Below are 19,395 nucleotides of genomic sequence, written 5' to 3'. Positions count from 1 at the left end.
CAGGGCTCCAGCAGCTAGGTCCCAGTCCAGCAATAGTTACCCTATGACTATTTTATTAAGCATATACTAAATACTGCTTATAAACATTCTTCTCTATCATCTCTGCTTTGTCAGCAACTTTGGACCTTCTTTTAGTCAATTCACCTATAAAATACACTAGCACAACCCCTACAACCACTCGGAATACATAAAGATTTAGCTTTCAAGGGTTTCCATTGCCTTTTACTTCCTGTGACTCTGTCGGAACTGGATGTGACCTGGGACTTAGATTGGGGCCTTACAAAATGAGACTGCATAAGAACAATGGCAAGAATCTGGAAGTCTATCCTACCATTCATACCACTGCCTAAGGCATAAGCTGGCTTGATAGTTGAAAAAAGAAAAAGCTGTATCCAACCCAATAAATACTTTTATTTTTCCTATGTGCACTCCTTTATCATTTCCCTTACCACAATGTATTAAAATATCCCATAAAACTTCACATTACTAGATCTGGTTTTTCTTTATATTCCCAGTATCTAGAATAGTGCCTGTCCTGTAAAAAGCTGTAAGTGTTGGTTGAATCTGTGGAAATGGAATGAAATGAATGTAAGATGCCAAATTCTATTTAAGTTTGCTTTTTAGTATTTAAAACTGACTTTATTTTCTGAATAGATACTTCCTCATGGAAGACAAAGAAATTGAAATGCCTAAATCAGAGTGTACTATGATCTTATACTCAAGGTCTTAGCATCTATGTATGTCTGTATAGAATCATCAAATCAAGTGTTAGATCCAAAAACGTTTGTTGAGAACCATGTACACAATTGAATAGAAACATCCCAGGGCAAATGAATGTTTTGCAACACTCAAGGCAAATGAATGTACAAATTTATTCATTTAGAGTTCCAATAAGCCTGTGTTCTGAGTATGTCCAGATAGCCCCTCAGGATGTCTGGTAATTGTACACAGAAGCATGAGATGTATTTCTTCTCTGCTCTCTTCTTCTCTGGAGCATAGGACTTAGTAAAATTGAGTAAGTAAAGAGGTTCATTGAAATGAAACTACAGGTTAATAATAATAATAACAATAATAATAATTAGAACCACATTCCCTTAATTTATTAGGACCAAACAGGCTTTGGAATTTGGAGTTCCTTAAATTTTAAAAAGATAATATAGTGTATGTATTATATCATTTCTCCAATGGGGAGCACCTGATAACCAAACACTTTAATATTTCTGTAAGAAAATGTATAAGTAGGAGCACCTGTGTTGCTCAGTCGCTTAAGCATCAGACTTAGTTTTCCAGTCATGATCTCAGGGTCATGAGATCAAGTACAAAGTTGGGTTCTGTCCTCAGTGCAGAGTCTGCTTGAGATTCTTTCCCCTCCCACTGCCTCCTCCTCTGCCCCTCCCCCTGCTGGTGCTCTCTCTCTAAAAAATATTCAAATCCCAATCCTCAGAATCTGTGAATATGCTATGTGATATGGCAAAGGAAACTAAGGGTGCAAATGGAATTAAGGCTGCTAATGAACTAACTCTTAAGTAAGGAGATCATCCTGATTATCTGGGAGGACCCAATGTAATCACAAGGGTCCTTAACAGTGGAACAGGTAGACAGAAGAGGAGGTCAGAGTAATGCAATGTGAGGCATACTTGACTTAACATGGCTAGCTTTAATAATGGAAAGATCCACAAGCCAAGGAATGTAGCTAGCCTCTATGAGGAGAGGAGAGGAAAGAGAGCATTCTCTTGCTAGGAAAAGCAAGAGAATGAACTCTGCCTTAGAACCTGCAGAAAGGAATGCAGCCTGTCAACACCTTGACGTTAGCCCAGTTGATACTCATGTCAGGTTTCTGAACTACAGAATTTGTAAGATAACAAATTGGTGTTGTTTTAAGCCACTAAATGTGTGGTGACTTTGTTACAGCAGCAAAAGGAAACTAACACAAGTTGGAGATGAAGAGGCTGTAAGAGCTGAAAGGGAAAGGAAATAAAAGATGAATGAAGTAACAAGTGCTGGGAGCAGGAGGCAAGAAAACCAAGGGAGGGTGGTCACATGCTTCTCCCAGGAGTCCAGAAGTGAGCACCATGCCCATGCACAAATCTCAAGTACAAGTGTATTGGGATAGAGAAGCCAGTCCCAAGCTGTCCCAATTTATGGACTCTGTATAGGATGGAATAAAACATTTGAATCTGAAGTAAAGGTCTAATTTAACACCCTTTGAAATGCCCCAGGTAATTGAGTAACAGAGAGACCATTTGACACCACACAAGCTGCTCCTACACTTTATGAGAAGAGACACAGAGATGGAGTTTCAAGTATTTTATATGGTGACTATACCATATTTGAATTGAGAAGATCACCCACTGTAAAATGCCACTTTAATAACAACTATGATGTAAAAATGAAGTTGTACCATGTTACATGTACTCATTGATGGGGAAGACACATCTTAATTTCAGGGACATTAAAATGTGAAAACCATTTGCAACAACATGGATGGAGCTAGTGAATATTATGCTAAGTGAAATAAATGAGTCAGAGAAAGACAAATACTATACAATTCTCTCATATGTGGAATTTAAAAAACAAAACAAACAAGTACAGGTTGTTTTAAGTCCAGTACAATGTGATGAGCACAATCTTAAAATGAAATAACATGGTCTTACCTATATATACAAGTGGAAGTCTTAAAAACACCTTTTTTACTAGCGCCACTGCAGAGTGTTTTAAATTCTATCCATGAGTCAAATACATTTGTTCCTTGAAAAAACACCATCTAGATGCAATGTAATTCTATCAATCTTCAAAGCACCCTTTATAGTTGTGACATTATATAGTGTGTCCTTTGCACAATAGTATATATATATAATATATATATACTATTATATATATAATATATATTAAGTTATTTAAATTAAATAGCACAGTAGCTCTGGCATTTATAGAAATATGTATTAGATGTGTTCCTTTATGGAGCATATTAAGTACAGCACAGTATTGTGAACACATTCTTTCATTGAAATATTACTTAGGTACAATAAAATTCTATTATTGATTTTTAAAAATGGGAAAGAAAGAAATATTGAAAATAAAGTTTCACCTTAGAACTTAAGAAATCCGGGGTGCTTGGGTGGCTCAGATGATTAAGCATCTGTCTTTAGCTCAGGTCATGATCCCAGGGTCCTGCAGGGACCCTGCTTCTTCCTCTCCCTCTCCCTGCCGCTCCCCTTGCTTGTGTTCTCTCTCTCTCTGTCAAATAAATAAATAAAATATTTTTAAAAACCTAAGGAAGGGTAAAGGAGAAAAAATGAGTGGGAAATATCAGAAAGGGAGACAGAAGATGAAAGACTCTTAACTCTGGGAAACGAACTAGGAGTGGTGGAAGGGGAGGTGGGCAGGGGGTGGGGGTGTTTGGGTGATGGGCACTGAGGTGGACACTTGACGGGATGAGCACTAGGTGTTATTCTATATGTTGGCAAATTGAACACCAATAAAAATAAATTTATAAAAAGAAAAACAAAGAAGTTTACAACAGAGCTTCCCTATAACCCAGCAATTGCACTGCTGGGGATTGACCCCAAAGATACAGATGTAGTGAAATGTCAGGACACCTGCACCCCAATGTTTATAGCAGCAATGTCCACAATAGCCAAACTGTGGAAGGAGCCTCGGAGTCCATGAATGAATATATAAAGAAGATGTGATCTATATATACAATGGAATATTATAGAGCCATCAGAAAGGACGAATACCCACCATTTGCTTCAACGTGGATGGAACTGGAGGGTATTATGCTGAGTGAAATAAGTCAATTGGAGAAGGACAACCATCATATAGCTTCACTCATAGGAGGAATATAAAAAATAGTGAAAGGGATTATAGGGGAAAGGAGGGACAATGAGTGGGAAAAATCAGAGAGGGTGACAAAGCATGAGAGACTCCTAACTCTGGGAAACGAACAAGGGGTAGTGGAAAGGGAGGTAGGCGGGTAGATGGGGTGACTGGGTGACAGGCACTGAGGAGGGCACTTGATGGGATGAGCACTGGGTGTTATACTATATGTTGGCAAATCAAACTGCAATAAAAATAAATAAATAAAAGTAAGAAAAAGAAAAAAAACAAAAATAAAAACCTAAGAAATTCAATATTTATTTATTTATTTATTTAAGATTTTATTTATATATTAATGAGAGACACAGAGAGAGAGGCAGAGACACACGCAGAGGGAGAAGCAGGCTCCACAGAGAGAACCCGATGTGGGACTCAATCCCGGGACTCCACGATCATGCCCTGAGCCAAAGGCAGATGCCCAACAGCTGAGCCACCCAGGCGTCCCAAAATTCAATATTTAAAGATGTAAGTAATCAGTTTCTAGTGTGTGTACATGCTCTCTCTCTCTCGCTCTCTCTCTCTCTCTCTCTCTCTCTCTCACACACACACACACACACACACACACAGACACACTTTCCAAAGAGAGACAGATAAAAAGCAAACATGTTTAATTTGGTCAGCCCTGTGCTTTAGGAACACATAAGACTACCATCAACTCACTAGCACAAAATAGATTTTTTTATAACTAAATTTTGATCATCTATAACATACATTATTTATATATAGTTTACCAGTTTCTTGGTGTTTAAAGAAAGTTTGAAACTGCTATTTGTCCTCCCTTTAGGGGATTAAAGATACTATTGCTATAGTTCCTCATTTTGGAAGTCATAAAGATACTTGTAGGAATCCTATACAGTACTCCCTTCTAGGAACCCTCCTTTTGTTCTCCAAATATCCTGGAATATCCAAGAGTGACAATTCTCTGGTTGAGTATACAAACAAATGTAATCTATAAACTTGCCCCCCACTAAGGGAAAAAAGTAAAGACACCAAAAGGTAGTTTTAAATTGTTACAGGATGGAAGGAAGAATATAATCTCCATGGAGAATATAGGTCAAGAAAACTGACTAAAGAGGAAAAAATCTTGATAGATCAATATTTATAGATGAATTGAAAAGGTGTCAAAAATTGACTCTTTGAAAAGGCACCAGACCCCAACTATTTTGTGATTTTCAATAAATATTCAAAAAGCTAGTAATTCCAACTTTTTAATAAATTGTAGAAAGCTTCTTAACTCATTCTATAAAGACAACATAACCCTATCTATAACTAGATAATAGTACCTAATGTATCTAATGCTATCACGTATCTAATATATGTGTACACACCAATCACATCTTTGAACAAAAATGTTAAGTTCTTATTACACATCAACAAATTACATACCAATTAATTAAAAAGAATGACAAATTATCATCAAGTAGGCTTTATTCCAGATATTCAAAGAGAACTATTAATGCAATTCACAGCAATAACAGATTAAGATGAGAAACAATGTCATTATCTCAGTGATGCAGAAAATATTCAGTACAACTCAACACACATCTTTGAAGAACAAAACACTTAGGAAGCCAAGAATTGAAGAAAAAATGTATAATCTTTATAAAAAAAAATATCTGTTACAACCATAGAGCAAACAGTATACCTAATGATTAAACATTACAACAATTTCCTTCATATTTTCAGACCATAATGCTTTGAAACTAGAACTAAACCACAAGAATAAGTTTGGAAGGATTTCAAATACGTGGAGGCTAAGGACCATACTGCTAAAAGATGAAAGGGTCAACCAGGAAATTAGAAAAGAATTAAAAAGATTCATGGAAACTAATGAGAATGAATATACAACCATTCAAAATCTTTGGGATACAGCAAAAGCAGTCCTGAGGGGGAAATACATTGCAATACAAACATCCATCCAAAAACTGGAAAGAACTCAAATGCAAAAGCTAACCTTGCACCTAAAGGAGCTGGAGAAGGAACAGCAAATGGAACCCTCACCCAGCAGAAGAAGACAGTTAATAAAGATTCGAACAGAACTCAATGAAATAGAGACCAGAAGAACTGTGGACCAGATCAACAAAACCAGGAGTTGGTTCTCTGAAAGAATTAATAAGATAGATAAACCATTAGCCAGCCGTATTAAAAAGAAGAGAGAAAAGACTCAAATTAATAAAATCATGAATGAGAAAGAAGAGATCACCATCAATAACAAGGAAATACAAACTATTGTAAAAACTTATTATGAGCAGCTTTTGCCAATAAATTAGTCAACCTAGAAGAAAAGGACGCAATTCTGGAAAACCACACACTACCAAAACTGAAACAGGAAGAAATAGAAAACCTGATCAGGCCAATAACCAGGGAGGAAATTGAAGCAGTCATCAAAAACCTCCCAAGACACAAAAGTCCAGGGCCAGATGGCTTCCTAGGGGAATTCTATCAAACGTTTAAAGAAGAAACCGTACCTATTCTACTAAAGCTGTTAGGAAACACAGAAAGAGATGGAGTACTTCTAAACTCGTTCTATGAGGCCAGCATGACCTCAATTCCAAAACCAAAGACCCCACCAAAAAGGAGAATTATAAACCAATATCTCTGATAAACACAGATGCAAAAATTCTCAACAAGATACTAGCCAATAGGATACAACAATACATTAATAAGATTATTCACCAGGACCAAGTGGGATTTATCCTCTGGATGCAAGGCTGGTTCAACACTTATAAAGCAATGTGATTGATCATATCAACAAGAGAAAAAACAAGAACCATATGATCCTCTCATTAGATGCAGAGAAAGCATTTGACAAAATACAGCGTCCATTCCTGATCAAAACTCTTCAGAGTGTAGGGATAGAGGGAACATTCCTCGACATCTTAAAAGCCATTTGCGAAAAGCCCACAGCAAATATAATTCTCAATGGGGAAACACTGGGAGCCTTTCCCCTAAGATAAGAACATGACAGGGATCTCCACTCTCACCACTGCTATTCAACATAGTACTAGGGATCCCTGGGTGGCGCAGTGGTTTGGCGCCTGCCTTTGGCCCAGGGCGCGATCCTGGAGACCCGGGATCGAATCCCACGTTGGGCTCCCGGTGCATGGAGCCTGCTTCTCCCTCTGCCTGTGTCTCTGCCTCTCTCTCTCTCTCTCTCTCTCTCTCTCTCTCTCTCTCTCTCTCTGTGTGTGTGTGTGTGTGTGTGTGTGTGTGTGACTAGCATAAATAATAAATAAAAAAAAAATAAAAAAAAAAACATAGTACTAGAAGTCCTAGCCTCAGCAATCAGGCAACAAAAGGAAATAAAAGGCATTCAAATTGGCAAAAAGGAAGTCAAACTCTCCCTCTTCGCACATGACATGATACTGTACCTAGAAAAGACTCCGGAGTCAATACCATTTACAATTTCATCCAAAAGCATAAGATACCTAGGAATAAACCTAACCAAAGAGCTAAAGGATCTATACCCTAAAAACTACAGAACACTTCTGAAAGAAATTGAGGAAGACACAAAGAGATGGAAAAATATTCCATACTCATGGATTGTAAGAACTGATATTGTGAAAATGTCAATGTTACCCAGAGCAATTTACACATTCAATGCAATCCCTATCAAAATACCATGGACTGGGGATCCCTGGGTGGCTCAGCAGCTTGGCGCCTGCCTTTGGCCCAGGGCAGATCCTGGAGTCCCGGGATCGAGTCCCACGTCGGGCTCCCTGCATGGAGCCTGCTTCTCTCTCTCTCTCTCTCTCTCTCATGAATAAATAAATAAAATCTTTAAAAAAAATACCATGGACTTTCTCCAGAGAGTTGGAAGAAATCATCTTAAGATTTATGTGGAATCAGAAAAGACCGCAAATAGCCAGGGGAATTCTAAAAAAGAAAACCATAGCTGGGGGCATCACAATGCCAGATTTCAGGTTGTACTACAAAGCTGTGGTCATCAAGACAGTGTGGTACTGGCACAAAAACAGACACATAGATCAATGGAACAGAATAGAGAATCCAGAAGTGGACCCTCAACTTTATGATCCACTGAAATTCGACAAAGCAGGAAAGACTATCCACTGGAAGAAAGACAGTCTCTTCAATAAATGGTGCTGGGAAAATTGGACATCCACATGCAGAAGAATGAAACTGGACCATTTTCTTATAGATAAACTCAAAGATAAACTTTGAGATAAACTCAAAATGGATGAAAGATCTAAACGTGAGACAAGATTCCATCAAAATCCTAGAGGAGAACATAGGCAACACCCTTTTTGAACTTGGCCACAGCAACTTCTTGCAATACATCCATGAAGGCAAGAGAAACAAAAACAAAAATGAATTATTGGGACTTCATCAAAATAAAAAGCTTCTGCACAACAAAAGAAACAGTCAACAAAACTAAAAGACAACCTACAGAATGGGAGAAGATATTTGCAAATGATGTATCAGATAAAGGGCTAGTATCCAAGATCTATAAAGAATTTATTAAACTCAACAGCAAAGAAAAAAAACAATCCAATCATGAAATGGGCAAAAGACATGAACAGAAATCTCACAGAGGAAGACATAGACATGGCCAACAAGCACATGAGAAAATGTTCCACATCACTGGCCATCAGGGAAATACAAATCAAAACCACAATGAGATACCATCTCACACCAGTGAGAATAGTGAAAATTAACAAGACAAGAAACAACAAATGTTGGAGAGGATGTGGAGAAAGGAGAACCCTCTTGCACTGTTGGTGGGAATGTGAACTGGTGCAGCCATTCTGGAAAACTGTGTGGAGGTTCCTCAAAGAGTTAAAAATAGACCTGCCCTACGACCCAGCAATTGCACTGCTGGGGATTGACCCCAAAGACACCGATGCAGTAAAATGCCGGGACACCTGCACCCCGATGTTTATTGCAGCAATGTCCACAATAGCCAAACTGTGGAAGGAGCCTCAGTGTCCATCGAAAGATGAATGGATAAAGAAGATGTGGTTTATGTATACAATGGAATATTCCTCAGCCATTAGAAACGACAAATACCCACCATTAGCTTCAACGTGGATGGAACTGGAGGGTATTATGCTGAGGGAAATGAGTCAATCGGAGAAGGACAAACGTTATATGTTCTCATTCATTTGGGGAATATGAATAATAGTGAAGGGGAATATAAGGGAAGGGAGAAGAAAGGTGTGGGAAATATCAGAAAGGGAGGCAAAACATAAAGACTCCTAACTCAAAAAAAAAAAAAAAAGACTCCTAACTCTGGGAAATGAACTAGGGGTGGTGGAAGGGGAGGAGGGCGGGGGGTGGGGGTGAATGGGTGACGGGCACTGAGGGGGACACTTGATGGGATGAGCACTGGGTGTTATGCTATATGTTGGAAAATTGAACTCCAATAAAAAAAAGATACAGATGCAGTGAAACGCCGAGACACCTGCACCCCGATGTTTATAGCAGCAATGTCCACAATAGCCAAACTGTGGAAGGAGCCTCAGTGTCCATTGAAAGATGAATGGATAAAGAAGATGTGGTCTGTGTATACAATGGAATATTACTCAGCCATTAAAATCGACAAATACCCACCATTTGCTTCGATGTGGTTGGACCTAGAGGGTATTTTGCTGAGTGAAATAAGCCAATTGAAAAGGACAAACATTATATAGTCTCATTCATTTGGGGAATATAAAAATTAGTGAAAGGGAGTATAGGGAAAGGAGAGAAGATGAGTGAAAATATCAGTGAGGGTGACAAAACATGAGAGACCCCTAACTCTGGGAAATTAACAAGGGTAGTAGAAGGGGAGGTGGGCGGGGGGTTGGGGTGACTGGGTGATGGGCACTGAGGGGGGCACTTGGCGGGATGAGCACAGGGTGTTTTGCTAAATGTTGGCAAATTAAACTCCAATAAAAAATTTTTAAAAAGAACAATTTCCTTTACCATATATAACTAGACAATGATATGGGTATCACACATATTAGTCATTAAATTTGAATTCACTTACAATTTAAAAAGAAGAAAAATAAGAAAGTGTATAAACGTTGGAAAAACAGAGGAAAAATCATTATTATTCTCAGATATTGAGAGGATATACCTAAAATAATATAAAGAAAATTCACTGAAAGCTCATTGAAAATAACAAAAGAATTAAACTAGGTGATTACATACATAATTGGTCTCCGATATACCACTACATCCATGGAGGGAATGTAATAGCACTATTTCGGGCAATATGAAAGACCATATACCATGAAATAAAGCCCTGATTTAAACGTGCATACACACATTAGAAATGCTTCTTGCAAACATTTACTTTAGTTCACTTAACTTACTTAGGTGCAAATAGAACTCACAGAAAAGGAAGGGAAAAGCTCAGACCCAAAAATAGACTTAAGCAGGAAACCAAAGAACTGAATATTCCTCCATCTGTGGAAGGAAAAACTGGAGAGAAAAAAAATCCACCTACCAGCAAAGAGAATAACTATCAGAAAGAGAAATTAAGAAAACGATTCCATTTATAATTGAAAAGACTGAAATACCTAGGAATAAATTTAACCAAGGAGCTAAAAGATCTCTTCACTAAAAACCATAAGACATTAATGAAAGAAATTGAAGAAGACACAAATGGAAAGATATTTTATGCTTTGTGTTAGAATAATATTGTAAGATGTCCATACTACCCAAAGAGATCTACAGATTTAATGTAATCCCTATCAAAATTCCAATGGCATTTTTCACTGAAATAGGAAAAACTCCTAAAGTTTACGTGGTACAACAAAAGACCCCTAATAGCCAAAACAACCATGAGAAAGAAGAACAAAGCTAGAGGCACCACAATTAAGATTTCAAACTATACTACAAAGTTATAATAATCAAAATAGTACAGTACTGGCACAAAAACATATAGACCAAAAGAACAGAATTGAACTCAGAAATAAACCCATACATACATGATCAATTAATTTACAACAAAGAAGCCAAGAATATATAATGAGGAAATGATAGTCTCTTTAATACATGGTATTAGGGAAACTGGATAACCACATGCATAATAATGAAATTAGATCCCTATCTTATATCACTTAGAAAAATTAACTTGAAATGGATGAAAGATTTAAGTATAAAACCTGAAACCATAAAACTCCTGGAAGAAAAATGAGAGAAAACCTCCTTAACATTGGTCTTAGCAAGGATTTTTTTGAATGGGATACCAAAAGCAGAAGCAACAGAAGCAAAAGTTAATAAATGGGATTACATCAAACTAAAAAACTTCTGCATAGCATAAGAGACAATTAACAAATTTAAAAAAAGCATATAGAATGGGAAAAAGTATTTGCAAATCATATAGGATTAGAATCTAAAATATATAAAGAATTCATACAATTCAACAGCAAAAAAAGAAAGAAAACAACAATCTGATTTAAAAATGACAGAGGAACTGAAGATATTTTTCCAAACAAGACATACAGATGGTCAACAAGTACATGGAAAGTGCTCAACATTGCTAAGCATCAGAGAAAGGTAAATCAAAACCACAATGAGACATCACTCAACACCTGTTAGGATAGCTATCATCAAAAAGACAGAGATAAGTGTTGACAAGGATGTGAAGAAAGAGAAAGGCTTGTGCACTGTTGGTGAAAATATAAATTCAATCAGCCACTGTGGAAAACACTATAGAGATTCCTCAAAACATTAAAGATAGAACTACCATGTGATCCAACAACCCCATCTCTGGGTACAGATCCAAAGGAAATAAAATCAAGATCTCCAAGAAGTATCAGCACACCCATGTTTATCGCAGCATTTTTTACACTATCCAACACAAGGAAAAAATCTAAGTGCCATCAATGGATAGATAAGTGATTAAATATACGTATATATGAGCAAACACACATACACACATGCTGGAATATTTCAGCCATATTAAAGAAGGATACCTTCCATTTGTGATAACATGGATGGATCTTGAGAGCACTAAGCTAAATGAAATAAATCAGACAGAGAATGAAATACTATATTTCATTTATATGAGCAATCTGTACTCCTAGAGAGTAAAATGGTGGTTTCCAGGTACTGGGGGATGGGAGAAAAGGAGAAATGCTAAAGGGTACAAACTTCTTCCATTTACAGGATGAAAAACTTTTGGGAACCTAATGTACAGCATGGTGATTATAGTTATCAATACTACATCTTGAAAGTTGTTACAAGAGTAGATTTTAAGTGATCTCACCACAAAATAGAATTAGTAATTATATAAGGTGATAGAAATGTTAGTTAATACCACAATAATAATTTTGCAATATGTAAATGTATCAAGTCAACATATCATAAACCCTAAACATACACAATGATATATGTCATTACATCTCAATAAAACAGGTGGGAGGATTGCCTATCTCAAATATACAACTTGTCTCATGCAGTATTTATCTTTGTAGATTAGTTTAATATAATAGAACAAAAACAAAATGGAAAGGCAGGTAAATCCAAACCCATCATCGTTCTAGAAACAGTTGAACTGCATTCTATATAAAGTCAAGCCATTCAATAAATTGAGTTAATCTTAAGTAACTACTGTCGTTGTGTAGAGAGCTTTACTCACATACTCATCTAGTTGTAACCAAATCAAAAGATACCATATGTGCAGAGTGTAGGAAAACAGGAAGAATGTGCACTCCCCCAAACACCACCTACATCATGGTTCTCTACACGTAGAGGCATACAGCAATATCATGAGACTATGATCATCCTGTGTATAATTAGAAATTGAACTGGTAGCAAAGAATTTTAGGTCCAGTTCTCTTGTAGTTTTTCTGGCAATTTAATTGAAACTCGCTTGTATATAATGTCCTCTGAGCCTTGCAAGTAATGAAAATTGGACCCTGGTACTCTCTTGGGTACTGCATTTGGCATGTTTTAACAGTGTTCTGATTCAGCTGTGGATGAGGGGATAAATTTCTACTACCACTTCTAAATAATTTGGGCCCTAATCAAAATGTGCCCATCTCTGTGTGTGTACGCATATGCATATCTTGGTAACTTTTTAATAACTCCCACTGCAACTCATCACCACCAGCAGAATCAGGTTCTTGACTTCCACTTCCTTGTCCAATAATATCCCCTTTGCGATTCTTATATTAGGCCTGAAGCTGAGGGATTTGCACATAAGACAGGGATACAATAGAAATTCTTGAAGGTGTGATGCTTTGAATCTGCCCATCTTGAAAGGAGAGCAAAGATACTAAGATTTAGTCTTCCAAAAAGCTTGCCCTTCAGAAACAAAATTTTCAAGAACTAATGTCCCCAAGTGTACTATTCTGCTCTGCACCTAAGAGCATACAATTTTTAGTTGGAATTCTAGGATCAAAGGAATTCAGTAAAGACATTAAAACTTCTAGCTCAAACCTATGTTATGCATAGTGAAATTGACATGTTGTTATTTTGATTATGAATAAATAGTCTGACTTTGATATTTCTCAGGTATATTAAACACTTCGGAGCCAAGATGATCTTCCCAGCAACAGAAACAACAAAAGGTGGGTATTATCTGTCGGGCAGAGGGATGCTGTGTTCAAAGGGATTCCAGAAATGTGGTCCCTTCAGCATGAGGGAAGACATCATACATTTTTTGACATCATACATTTGTTGTGATCCTTTGAGTTGCTTATTACTGAGGCCACCTTGAGCAAAGGTCAACGTAAAAAAGGTTTCCAGAGCTCTGTTTTGCCAAATTCCTATCTTCAGACAGACTTTATGAAACATTCTTGTTATATAAAATTAGACCCTCTATAGGAGATTGAGGAGGGGAAAATACCACTATTTATTCCATCCTATTTCCATCTCTTTCTTCCCTTTCACCCAAACATAGACTCATAATATATTCCATATGAGAAACAAGAATAACATTAATATCTACTGAAGGATAGGGGTGCACATTAAATGTATCAACCTTTTATAACTCTTCACACATAGTAAGCATTCATAAAGTAGTAGCTTTTGTAGCTCCTGAAAATCACGATATCTCTACCATATGTCCTCTCTTACCCAAATCTACCCTTACTTTCCTCATGACACATTTTATATTTTATCATATATTATGTTTATCAGTTTATGCAAGTCACCCATTTTTGTTAGGCTGTAAACACCGAACAATGTGTTCCAACTTCTTTTTATACCTATGAAGATAAATAAATAAACTAGCAAAAAATATTCACTTGCTACATGTAAGGTGGAGCAAATAAAAATTTATAAAAATTCCTAAGAATTACCCATTATACTGTATTTAAAACAGGCATTATTCTAAAGATGCCAACATCTCTCCTTGCTGTGTGCTTGCTCTTGTGCTCTCTCTCTCTCTCTCTTAGCTTTGATCCAAAAAAGAGTAGATCATTCCTCTCAAAATCAGGTCATTGTCCTTATTCTCTCCCCCATACTCAAGCAAGGGCCACATCACTTATAGAAGATGAAGAAGTTCTAGAAAACTGCTGTACAACACTGTGCACCCAAAAATTTGTTAAGGGGGTACCTCTCATGTTTAAGGGTTTTTACCACAATAAAAAAATTAATGTGATTCTTGGAGATTTAGATTTATATGCTGTCTCATCTGTTTTCCAATAGCAATTTTTAAATATTTTAAAATAATTATTAAACAAATAATCTGATTAGTATAAAGTTATATTCTCAGTAACAAGTAACCTACATGAAATAACAGGCTACAGATTTAAGAAATTCGACCCAAAACAGCCAAGTGCGAGGAAAGTGACTCATGCCACAGCAACACTGCCATAAGAAACAGAATGATAGAGCTTCCTGGGTGGCTCAGTTAGTTAAGTGTCTGCCTTCGCACTGGGCTCTTTCCTCAGTGGGGAGCCTGCTTCTCCCTGTCCTTCTGCCCCTCCCCCTACTGGTGTGTGCTCTCTGTCTCTCTTTCGGTCTCTCTCTCTGCCAAATAAATATAAAGAAAATAAACAGAAGGACATCCTTTTGTAGCAAGACGAGACCCTCCTGAAGTCAACAGAATATGTGCCAAAATGAACATTAAATTTGTAGACCATCGAAAGATGAATGGATAAAGAAGCTGTGGTCTATGTATAGAATGGAATATTCCTCAGCCATTAGAAACGACAAATACCCACCATTTGCTTCGACGTGGATGGAACTGGAGGGTATTATGCTGAGTGAAATAAGTCAATCGGAGAAGGACAAAAATTATATGATCTCATTCATTTGGGGAATATAAAAAATAGTGAAAGGGAATAAAGGGGAAAGGAGAAAAAATAAGTGGGAAATATCAGAAGAGGAGACAGAACATGAAAGACTCCTAACTCTGGGAAACGAACTAGGGGTAGTGGAAGCGGAGGTGGGCGGGGGGGTGGGGGTGACTGGGTGGCGGGCACTGAGGTGGGCACTTGACCAGATGAGCACTGGGTGTTATTCTGTATGTTGACAAATTGAACACCAATAAAAAATAAATTTATTTTAAAAACTGTACACTATAAATCTACAATGGCTGGAAAACACGTCTTACTTTTTAGGCCTCAGACAGTTCCTTATATTCAATCAGTTTGTGCAGAATGAAAAAAAATAAAATTTAAAAGCCAAAATTTGTAAAATATGCTATATAGAGGTCACTACTTAACATACATGCTTATTCTTTCTGAAATGAGTTTTTTAGGAAAAGAATTATTGAATGACTTCACATGTGATGATTTCATTTGATCACCAAACTGACTGCAATCTTTAAAAATTGGGCAGCTCAACAAATTGCAAACACTACAGCCACATGGGCAGGATTCTGAATTGCAGTCTCAGTGCTTAGGAGGAAAAACAAAATAAATTGCTGAGTACTTTCATGGGAAGTAGCTTGAAACAAAAGAGAAAAACAAAATGACTCAATGGAGCTGAAAAACTGCACCAGGGTGAAAGAATTTGCTTTCCTTGGCCTAACCCAGAATCAAGGACTGAGCTTGGTCTTATTTCTTTTCCTGCTTCTGGTATACGTGACGACTCTGCTGGGAAACCTCCTCATCATGGTCACTGTGACCTGTGAGTCCCGTCTTCACACCCCCATGTACTTCCTGCTCCGTAATTTATCTGTTGCCGACATCTGCTTTTCCTCCATCACAGCTCCCAAGGTTCTGATGGACCTTCTGTCACAAAGAAAGACAATCTCCTTTAATGGCTGCTTCACCCAGATGTTTTTTTTCCACCTTGTTGGAGGGGTGGATGTATTTTCTTTGTCAGTGATGGCATTGGATCGATATGTGGCCATCTCCAAGCCCCTGCACTATATGACCATTATGAGTAGAGGCCGTTGCATTGGATTAATAGTGGCCTCCTGGGTGGGAGGCTTTACCCACTCCATTGTACAGATTTCCCTGTTGCTTCCGCTCCCCTTCTGTGGACCCAATGTTCTTGACACTTTCTGCTGCGATGTCCCGCAGGTCCTCAAGCTCGCCTGTACAGACATTTTTATGCTTGAGTTGCTGATGATTTCCAATAATGGACTGCTCACCACACTGTGGTTTTTCTTCCTCCTGGTATCATATATGGTCATATTAGTAGTAGTAAAGTCTCAGGTGGGGGAGGGCAGGAGGAAAGCCATCTCCACCTGCACTTCCCACATCACTGTAGTGACCCTGCACTTTGTACCCTGCATCTATGTCTATGCCCGACCCTTCACTGCTCTCCCCACAGATAAAGCCATCTCTGTCACCTTCACGGTCATCTCTCCTTTGCTGAACCCCTTGATCTATACTCTGAGGAACCAGGAGATGAAGTCAGCCATGAGGAGATTGAAGAGAAGACTCATGCCTTCTGACAGGGAATAGATGGGTAGTTCACGCCTTCTCATCACCCTTGAAAAATGTTTGTCCATGAAATAAACTGTATTTAGTCAAGGATTCCTAATTAATTTCTATATTTCTACTAAGATACAGAGGACCTTCAAAGATACTGCTCAACATGCAATAATAATGTCAAAATATGGGTTTCCATGTTACAAAAGAAGTCAAATTGTTAGCCGGGGAGATGCATGCTGCTTTTGCAATACACCCTTGAAGAAATAAGGAAAACAGAATCAAGATATACTCAGTTTTTATCAATTTAGAATTGTCAACTGTATTGAGGTGTAACTGTGTGAAAATCAATACAGGAAACCTCATTTAAAATGGAGTGGGGAAGCCCTGAAGGGAATGCTTTCACACTACCACCTGGCATTCCCCCAGCAGGAAGAAGCCTAACTACCCCAGCAGGAGGAGGGAAGAATTTCTCCTTGCCCAGCAACAGCGCAGCTATTGAGAACTCAGAAAAAACAGCCGCTCCCAGCTTCCTCCTCTCCTGTATAAAAGCAAGCCCCTTCTCCCCACTTGCCTATGGATGGCCATGGTTGGTTTATTCTAAATAGCAGTTCCTCAATCATTCCCAAATAAACTCATTTTGCTGGTAAAATAACTGGCTCTTGTTTTTTAAGGCCAGTATTGCATGGTGACCACAAAGGAACCTGAAGGAGACGAATCCCTAAGGAACTAATAGCCCCCAGAACCGTGTGAGGTACCCAAATTGAGCCCCTGTGCTCTCTGCTTCCCGGAGTCGTCTTTTCCCTTTTGGTTCCAAATGTCTCCTCTTAGATCAGGGTTCCCTCCTTCTGGCTGAGCTCCACAACTCAGTCAGAAGGATATCTGGAATCTGGCTTTGTGTATATATATATATATATATATATATATATATATATATATATACACATACACACACACACACACACATACACACCTTTTTTTTTTTATTTTTTAAGAAGGCACTGCCTCTTCTGGTGACTACTCTTCTGTTTACCGAATTTTTGGTTTTGAATAATGGCATGTGACTCCACTAAATTCTCTCAGGAAGGTCCCCCTTCTAGAGCCCAGTCTGGTTTTATGTTTAAAAATTCTTGTCCCGGGCAGCCCGGGTGGCTCAGCGGTTTAGTGCTGCCTTCAGCCCAGGGTGTGATCCTGGAAACCCGGGATCCAGTCCCACGTCGGGCTCCCTGCATGGAGCCTGCTTATGTCTCTGCCTCTCTCTCTCTCTCTCTCTCTCTCTCTCTCTCTCTCTCTCTCTCTCTCTTTTGCATTAAAAAATTAAAAAAAAATTAAAAAATAAAAACTATGGTCCCTCCTCAGGAGCATTTTAAACTAATTGGACCAACTTAACCAAAACTAATGTAGAACTCCAATGGCCAGTAGGGGGAACTTTTGATCTCCCCAAACTTGATTTTCTTAGAAGACCACAGCTTTAAAAACAAACACAAATGGAATGGGATGCCTATTTCGGCTGGTATCTTGAGGTTTCCAAGTGTGTTCAGGACTCTAAAATATCTACAAAATGACATTTCTAAGATAACAGAGACAAACAAGCAATTGAAAAAAGACAAGCTTTTGAGGACTCATTCTCCCCTCCCCCATCTTCTTTATTTCCATCCCCACTTTCATCCCCTCCACGTCTCTAACTGAACTTCCCATTTTCTCCAAACCTCTCCCTGCTTCCTCCTCCTCTGAACCCATTAGAACCTGCCCCTTTGGGATCCCTGGGTGGCGCAGCGGTTTGGCCCCTGCCTTTGGCCCAGGGCACGATTCTGGAGACCCCGGATCGAATCCCACGTCGGGCTCCCGGTGCATGGAGCCTGCTTCTCTCTCTGCCTGTGTCTCTGCCTCTCTCTCTCTCTCTCTCTCTCTCTCTGTGACTCTCATAAAATAAAATAAATAAAAAAATTAAAAAAAATCTATAAAAAAAAAAAAAAAAAAAAAAAAGAACCTGCCCCTTTAAGATTAGACCCTCTGGGGGCGCCTAGGTGGCCCAGTCAATTAAGCAACTCCATTTCAGCTTAAGTCATGATCTCAGGTGGGATTAAGCCCCACGGGTTAGGCTCTGCACAGAGTCTGCTTATCCTTCTCTCTCTGCTCCTGACCCCACTTGCGCTTGTGCTCTCTCTCTCTCTCTCTCTAAAATAAGTAAAATCTTTTAAAAGAATAGAATATATTAAAATAAAATTAGACCCTCTGAGGATCCTAAACAGTAAGCCTGTATTTCCTGTATTTCCTGGACTAAGGCTGAACTCTGAGCTGTAGTCAAGGATTTTCCTAGAGTTACTAAAGATCCTCATAGATCGGCCAAGGAGTTTAACAGTGGTTCAAACTTACCAACCGATACCAGCTAGTTCACATGCTCCCTGCCAAGCCCAATGCTGGATGAAAGCAACTAATTGGGATGATCCTGAAATCTCCAGAACTGCAAACAAGAGGCCAAGCCCCTGCCTTCTTACTTGATCAAGCTCAACAGTCACTAAATGACTTCAGCTGGTAATCCTTAGGCTTTCCCTAAACCTACTGACTTAACATTCAGGCTTCCGCTCAGAAACCCAGGGAACCGGTGCGAGACTATTACTATCAACTACAAACTGGTCTTAAGGAAAATGTTGGCCTTCCTATGGATGTTGAATTCGTGCAGGTAGCCTTCAGCTCTGTGTTCATTGAAAGCCTGAACTCGGACCTTTCC

General features: G+C 38.5%; 1 protein-coding gene across 1 annotated transcript; it reads left to right on the top strand.

The window, feature by feature from the left end:
* The first annotated feature begins 15,761 nt into the window (after positions 1–15,761).
* On the top strand, positions 15,762–16,697 carry LOC129494423 (olfactory receptor 4D10). Its single transcript, XM_055301327.1, has one exon. It carries the CDS (start codon positions 15,762–15,764, stop codon positions 16,695–16,697), a length of 936 nt encoding a protein of 311 aa, XP_055157302.1.
* Positions 16,698–19,395: the final 2,698 nt, after the last annotated feature.

Source organism: Nyctereutes procyonoides, unplaced genomic scaffold, assembly GCF_905146905.1.
Source record: "Nyctereutes procyonoides isolate TBG_1078 unplaced genomic scaffold, NYPRO_anot_genome, whole genome shotgun sequence".
NCBI lineage: Eukaryota > Metazoa > Chordata > Mammalia > Carnivora > Canidae > Nyctereutes > Nyctereutes procyonoides.
The sequence above is the reverse complement of the archived record's forward strand: the minus strand, read 5'-3'. Positions and strand labels throughout refer to the sequence as shown.